The 7872-nt window shown below is 45.1% G+C and overlaps 1 protein-coding gene across 5 annotated transcripts in view; it reads right to left on the reverse strand.

Moving 5' to 3' along the window:
* Slc39a8 (solute carrier family 39 member 8) overlaps positions 1–7660 on the reverse strand; it is a 65555-nt gene extending 57895 nt beyond the window's left edge. Inside the window, exons 1-2 of one of the 5 annotated variants that reach the window (XM_035450870.1) lie at positions 7483–7660; positions 6202–6655 (exon numbers count right to left, since the gene is read on the reverse strand). In XM_035450870.1, coding sequence (XP_035306761.1) covers positions 6202–6420 — 219 coding nt within the window. In that variant the 5' untranslated portion in view covers positions 6421–6655; positions 7483–7660. The other 4 variants (XM_035450867.1, XM_027395770.1, XM_035450869.1 and 1 more) reach the window with 4 other exon arrangements.
* Positions 7661–7872: the final 212 nt, after the last annotated feature.

Here is a 7872-nt window from a genome sequence, read left to right on the forward strand (position 1 = left end):
GTTGTCTGCTGGTTTCTATGTGTGTACAAGCACATGTGTACACACACACACACACACACACACACACACACACTGATAACAAGGACCAGTTCTCTTTACCGGGTCCCTTGTAGGCCTATGACTGTTCCCTTCATGTGACTAAGCAATGGGACCAGATAAGTTACTGATAGTAACTTCTGGCCATACTTCAAAATATGAAGTAATGGTTTATCTACCTAGATAAAATGTTTTCTTAGACTATAACAAAAATATGTGCACTACAGCAAAGTGCTTAAGATTGTCAGGGATCTCACCACTTATGATAGTAGTCCAGCCACTTAACCTTTCTGTGTCATATTCTCCTGATATGTAAGACAAACAATGATGCATTTATCATAGCACTGTTCTGACAACAAAATGTGATATTACAAATAAAATAGTTAAAAGGGTGGTATAAAATAATGAAATATTAGAAATACCTACTATACCTATAATTAGCTACATTTCATACAAGAGGCTCCACATGACTCATGGGAAAGTGGATAGAGACATGCGCTTGGGTGTCAGATATGGAAAGAATGAAAGTCATTCTTCTTAAGAGGCTCCCTCCCACACCTGGTGCCAAGGCAAAGGAAGCTCTTGATATGAGACAAATGAATGAATCATGCAGGTCCCTCCTTTCACCAAAGCCTGCAAACACAACACGTTGTGTAGAGTCAACTGTGAGTGTGATGGAGAAAAGCAGCAGGGAGCCCTCACCTGGGAGCGTTAACAAGGAACCAGCATCACCTTTCTACATCACACCCCCAGGCTCTCGTGAGAACCAGAAGGCTGGAAGGCATTCACACCAGATTTACTCCTTTCATACCTCAACACAGAAAGACCAAAGAAGAAAAGAACATGTCCACCCATAGTTAATGCTTCTTAGAATGCCCCCCCATGCTATGTCTATCATTGCCTTTACCCCAGGAAAAACATGTAACAGATGACAATAATCAATACATACAATAATAATATTGACCAATATGCAATTTTGCTATACACTGCTACCATGGTCATCCATTAACGTGAGTCAGGAGTTATCTTTCCACTTCTAGAGATGTCTAGCTTCATAGGACCAGAGAGCACAGAAAGAAAGAAAAGGCTTAGTAATTAAATGACCATTCCAGGCAAAAGATTGCAGCCTCAGAATAGGGACATTGTTCAGTGATAGCATACTTATCAAATAAATAAATATAGTTGAAGATGATGCATAGTGGGGAGGCCTTTTGCATAGTCTCTGGGAGGAGAGCCTTTGTATCACTTTCTGCTATCTCTAAACTGAAATAGTCATGACATCTTGTAAAATCTACAGCAGCTGCCTCCTCAGTCTCCATCTTCACCCATTGCATGCATTCCGTGTTTGGAAACTAATGTTTCCAAATGCAGGCCTGATCTAGTCTCATTTCTGTTTGTGTTCTCTAATCAGATATAGCATGCAAGCATGCATACAATCGTATGCACATATGTTCTACCAGCTGCAATGAACTCTAAATATGGAAATCCAGATTTCTATCCATCTTAACAACCTTCATTCATCAATTCAAAAAATTCTCATGAAATCTGGGCAAGGTGGAGCAACTCCTCTAATCCCAACACTTGAAAGGGTGAGGCAGGAGCCTCAAGAATTTGAGGCCCTAGAGAAGTGACTCCAAAATTCCAAAGAAAAATGTCTAATGCATACAGGGGATGAACCAGGTACTGTATCAGCCCCAGCAGGAATGAGCCAGGTCATTCCCATTCACCTGTTCAAAGCCTCACTAGAGAGAAGCGTTGGTGTGAGAGACAGTCATGAAAACAGAAAAGCATGATAACACAGATAAACTTGTATACATGCTGTACTGTGATTGTCAGGGACTAGGAGTTAGACGGATCCCTGATGGCAGACAGATAGTGGAAGGGTCACAAATATATAATAAAAGTGACAAAAGTAGAGTTTCTTCCTAACACTGCTGACCTGAGACAAAGGCCTGGTTGCTTAGGGATCCCTGCCTATGGACAAGTTCAAGGCCGGTACCAGATCATGTTTACCCCAAAGTGTGGGCTTATTCGATTCTCTGTCTTTGTTCAAAATGGCTAACCCCTAAATTAGGAGAATAATATCCCTCAAAGACCTTAAACTGTCCCTTCAAAGAGAGGCCAGATTGGGACTCCCAAGTCCCCTCCCTCACTGCCCATCCTACCCACCCTTAGCCCTACTCCACATGGCAGAGTGTCTCTCTCTCTGTGTGCCTTACTGTAGTGTGTGTGTTTCCTCACCCATAATAAGTCTTTCTTTACTGGTTGATTCTGTCTGCTGTGTCTTAGATTTCCCATGGCTCTACCTGTTGCTCTCAAGATTATTTCTGACTTAATTTTTTAACTGTCAGAGAAGATGAACCCAATCAAGACCCATAGATGGTAGGTAACAATTGCACCAACTAATGCAGCACCACACAGAAGGAAGGAATCCCTCAGGAATCCCTCCTAAACGCTTGGCCAGCTCTAACAAAACTTCTCAGAATGTGATGCCTACACAGATACCTCAACATAAGTGAGCATATATGGTACCAGAGGACAACTTGAAAGACATACAACTACCTTAAAGCACTTGAAGTTTAGGGATTATGACTAGCTAAACAGTAGAGCATGAACCTAGCTCCTAAGAGTCACTGGGTTCCACTACCAGCACTTCAAAATAATAGTAACAGTAATAACAACAACAATGATAATAACACTAATAATGTATTTATAGTTGACTTTAAAGGGATCGAATTGCTTAGAGGAGTGATATAATACACTCTGTATTTAAACTGAGCACTGCCGTTTATAGAAGTTACTAGAGGCATCTGTTGAACACATACATAGGCAACTGATAGTAGCATAATAATAAAAATCTTGCAGGATGTCAGAAAATAGAGAAATTGTGGGTTACCTGGATTTTAGGACAAGATTAACTAGGCTCTTCTAAGATGTTTATTTTGATTGGAGAACTCAAGGGAAATCAGGTCTTTCTGGTTGGAGGCAGGAAGGTTCTGGGACAATACTGCCCGAAAGCATACAGAAATTCACAGAAGTGTGCATTGAGTTCAGTTCCATGGGAGCCAAGTCTAGAGAGGAAGGTAGGCAAAAGGGAAGCAGGGCCTCGAACACCAGGCTCAGGATTTGGACTTCACTGGTGGAAAGGAGTTTATGGAAGGTTATTCAAAGAAAGACTACCACGTTGCTTTAGAAAGATGGTTTATAAACTAAAATAGTCTAAAAATAGACACCATGTCTAAGAATAGGCAACCTGATAACAATAGCAATGCGAAAGGAAAGCATCTGATGCCTGAGAAGGCTGCAAGATACACAGGGAAGGAGCTGGGTACCGGGGGACCAGGGGAAACCTAGTGCCGCCTAGCTGCTACTGAGGGTTTGGAGGTGTTCCCAGAGAGAGCAGAGTAATCTAGAAAATGAGGATTCCCTTTTGTCAAGCTGTTTAACCCATGTCCACATGAGAGAATGTGGATATAAGGTTCCTGAAAAGAAGAAATGAAGGGAAAAGAAAGGGAGAGAATGGGAAAACAACATGGGGACAAACAGAGGCAGATCCTTCCTTCCCAGCTATTCCGACCTCTGGGCCTTTCTTGTGTTTGTAAGCATTTTCCTGGACAAATCAGTCTCTACGTCACTCAAGGGGCACTCCAGAGCCGTCTGGCTACCAAGGCCCTCTTTGTCACACAGTTTGGGTTGCTCTCTTAATTAACTCTTTTTGTCCTCATTAGCCATTAAAAAGCAAAGTAGTAAACTGAATTGTTTGACTGCCTCCACTATGAATACAAGTCATTTCTGTTTCCCAAAGCAGCAAGGTAATAGTACCTATAATAACCACCACCCCACAAAAATTCCAAATTTAACAAACAAACCTGCTACGCTCAATAGTCTATTACCTGAGAGAAGTTGATTCAACTGTTATCAAAGCTCTCATTCAAAAGTACAATTTTCTTGACAGACCTTGTAGAAGGTTCAGAAATTTTTGGCCCTTGGAACCCTTCTACTTTCTCAGACTCTTTCAAAGTCAGATAATTTAATTTCTCACAATAAACTTTGCATTGTTCTCTCAGTGGTGGACAGAGAACTGAAGTTGCATTCTTTTGAGTATGACGACGTTAAAGGTCCTAAATTTCACTGGGGCACATCTAAGTGCCTTGGCAAGTCTATCTATCAATTACCAGTGAATTAATGGATTCTTCTAGATTAGCATTGCCATCATTCCACCAATGATTGCTGTTTTCATTGAGACTTCACAGAACTGCAAATAGATATTTGTTAAGCCTGATTAGTGCAGGAGTTTTTCTTGGCTTCTCGGTGTTTCCAAGCTAATTATGGGCTTCTTCCTGTCTCTTTTTGATGCTCATAATGAGAGTTTACATGCAAACTTGAGAGAGAAAATAAAGCTATCAACATACAATTTACCTATTGAGACACCCTACCTGCTTATAAACTAAGAATTGTATTACTAGTAAATTTAACCAATTTTCCTAAATAGTTTAGGCATACCCTCTACTATCTTGGCAAGGGTAGCCTAGGGTCTTTGGCCCCTTTAAAATTCACCTCCAGACACTGCCAGATAAGGCTATCCTTTAAGTCAGCATAGTATGTGACCTACAGATACAGTTCAAGTCCAGTCCCTAAACTTCATTCCAAGCAAATGACCACACCTACCTAGAAACTAGTCAGCTCTGCTTTTTTTTTTCTTTAAAAGAAGATAATACAGTCAGCCCAGAAAACACCTACACTGGTATCTGCTTTATTTCAAAATATGTCATTAAAAAATGCGGATATTTCAGTCTTCGCAACTTGTAATTTCTCAAACATTGAGTGAAATATAAAAAGCATGCAAGAACTGGAACTAGAGATCATTTATGTTTAAAAATCCTGCATAAGGGCATCACAAAATCCTTCTAGGTCAAAGAAAGGCCATATGTAACAGCATCAGAAAACCCTACATAGTGAGTTATATACATTTTAACTGATGAAAGACATTACTAACAGAAACAAAATCACAGGGCCGGGGCTATAGATAGTACTAGAGCACTTGACTTGTATGCTAGACACAATATGTCTAATTCTAATCCCTAGGAAGGAGGAATTAGAGGGAGGGAGGGAGGGAGGGAGGGAGGGAGGGAGGGAGGGAGGGAGGGAGGGAGGGAGGAGGCAACCTAACAATAGTACTGATGAATGCCAAGGAATTGATTGGAGTAAAGTTTCCTTAATTAATATCAAAGATCAGGCTCATTGGAAAACCCCATGTTTCCAAAAGCAGATTTTGTAGAAGGTAGAATTTCCCAAAATAGAAGGCTTTCTGGCTAACCACCACCGCCCCGAAATGATAAAGGATGTACGAACTGCTTCGTCTGCTGTTTAACAGGAGTTGGTAAGCAGGAATTGGGGCCTGAAGCTTTGATTTAACTGCCCCCTCCCTTGGCTTGCAGTGCTGGGGAACAGAACTCCGCGCCTCCGTCATCAAGCCATAGGCCCAGCTCTGTGGCAAGTGTGATTTTTAATTACTCTCTGAAGTTCAGGCCCGTCCTCAAACCCAAGTATGAGAACCGTGTTTTTTTTATTATTTTGAATGAATTCTAGAATCAAACACGTTACAGACACGACAATGACTAGAGATGAACTCTAACCCCAGCCTGCCACCGACTGAGACACCAACCACGCTGTGATCTGAGTTTAAGGTGTCCTCAGTTTCCCCATCTGTACGGTGTACCATTTCAGCTATGAGGGCCCTTACGCAATATACACAAGAGCACTTTTTAAGTGGGAGTGGTCACTCACCCTGAAGGTGATAAGCACCACATGTGACAGGTTCCTTCTGCTGACTGTGTAAGTTAAGTAAATAGCTCTCTTTCTGCAAGATTGAAAAGTGCCGTTCTTTCTAAGATGCAAGTCTTGGGGTGGCTTCCCTCCCTCGACTACTTCATAAACCTTTCTATCAACTTTTCTATAGACCAGCAAGCCTCTGGTGGCTCAGTTTATCATTCTGGCTGCCAGATCCAGAATCTGCCTAGTTCCAGATCCCTGCTGAGTCAAGTGCCATTCATCAGTTACCGCCTCAAACTTAAAAACTTCACGAAATCCTTTCTCTGGCGCTTCTTCCTCCTAGAAAAGGCTGCTCTGGGGATGGAAATCGTGGACCACGGGGCTGCCCCTTACCTGGTTGAAGTGCAGCTGTCCCAGCTCCAGCGCTCCCTGGTGGGCTGCAGCCCCCAACCGCTCCAGCAGGCGCCCCAGCTGCTCCGCCGATAGGCTCCGGTTGGCGCCGAACACGCTCAGCACGTCCTCGCTGAACGCTAGCTCCGGCCCCTCCGCAGGGTGTCCCAGGCTGGTGGCCGCCAGGAGCAACCACCCGGCCACTGCCCGGCCGGGAGTCATCGTGGAACGCTTGGAGCGCGCAGCAGCGGAGCTGGAGGATGCAGAGACCCGCGCGGGTGCCCGGGTGTCAGTGCCCCTGGGGTGGGAGGGCTGCCCGTCCCGCGTCACTGCCTGGCCCAGTTAGCGAGACACTCGGTGCCCCCGTCCTCTGCAGCCTCAGACCTTCAGGGCATTGAAGAGCTAGCACAGCCAGGAGGCGATAGGCAGCGTGGCCCCTCCGGGCCTCCTGCGGAGCCTGAGATAAAAGGAACAAAGGGGGACAGAGATAAAGGCCACCGGGTCAGCAGCCTGCAGGCCCCAGAGCACAGCGTGGTCAGAGTCTCGAACTCCAAGCCGGGCGTGGGGCCAGCTGCCCCGAGCTTGGTTCGCTGAGGCCCCAGGATTTGCTTACAATGTGGTGACACTCGCTTGTCCCGGATATAAAGCCCCAACCGCGCCACACTTCGGAGAACTAAATCCTCTCTGACTGTGCAACCCCAACTCCTCTTCCTGTCTTGAGGCTTTATTTTCCCGCGGCAGACGTGGAAGGGTAGCGACTGTTTACCTCCCCTCTCCCCCAAGCCGCTGCAGAGAAACGCGCCTTCGGGGTTCTGAGCTTCCCACGTCTACTCGGGACGCTCTCTCTACTGGCTGTGGACTTGGCAAGCTGATAGGAAGGAGACAGTAGCCTCTCACCTCTGGTGTCTATGTCGGACTCTGAGGTTCAAAATACATATATATTCTCTCTCTCTCTCTCTCTCTCTCTCTCTCTCTCTCTCTCTCTCTCTCTCTCTCTCTCCTCTCCCTCTCTCTCTCTCTCCCTTTCTCTCTCTCTTCCCCCCTATCTCTGGGAAACTCTGGGATCCTGCCCTGCACCCTTTAGAGATAAGAGGGGGAGGGGGGGTACTGTCCCCGCCTCTGCAGCACGTGGTGTCACAGTTCTCTAGGCTGAGCTCCCGAGTGTGTCCACGCCGGGGCGCAGAGCCTAGGGCGCTAACCTCTCTCTAGTTCTGCCTCCCTGGAACCCACCTCCAGGATGGGGTCCCTAGCCCCCTTTCTGGTGTCAGGTCCCACTTTTGTTACCTCCAAGGAATCAGCTTCCTGGAACGGAGTCTAGAGCCCCTTGCATTGTCTAAGAAATTAACAGGAATTGGCTTTTTGCCTCACTTCTTAAAATCAGAGAAGAAAGAGGAAACCGAATCAGTCGCTTGTTGGTGGGCTAGCTGAGCCAGCATGGTCCTTGCCAGCCCTTCCTGACGCCGCTCGGGATATCCGCAGATCACAAGGAATGTTTATTTGTTCAGATGAAGGTTCAAGAAAAGCTGACTTGGGTGTGAGGTCAACAAGTTTGTGTAAAGTGAATGTGGTGTTTGGGGACAAAGGTTATATCCGGTGGATGAAACGATCCAGAAATAAAGAAATAAAGTGAAACCGGCTTGGCTGTCAGATGGCTTAAAAAAAATTCAAAGCGTT

Source organism: Cricetulus griseus, assembly GCF_003668045.3.
Source record: "Cricetulus griseus strain 17A/GY chromosome 1 unlocalized genomic scaffold, alternate assembly CriGri-PICRH-1.0 chr1_0, whole genome shotgun sequence".
Lineage (NCBI taxonomy): Eukaryota > Metazoa > Chordata > Mammalia > Rodentia > Cricetidae > Cricetulus > Cricetulus griseus.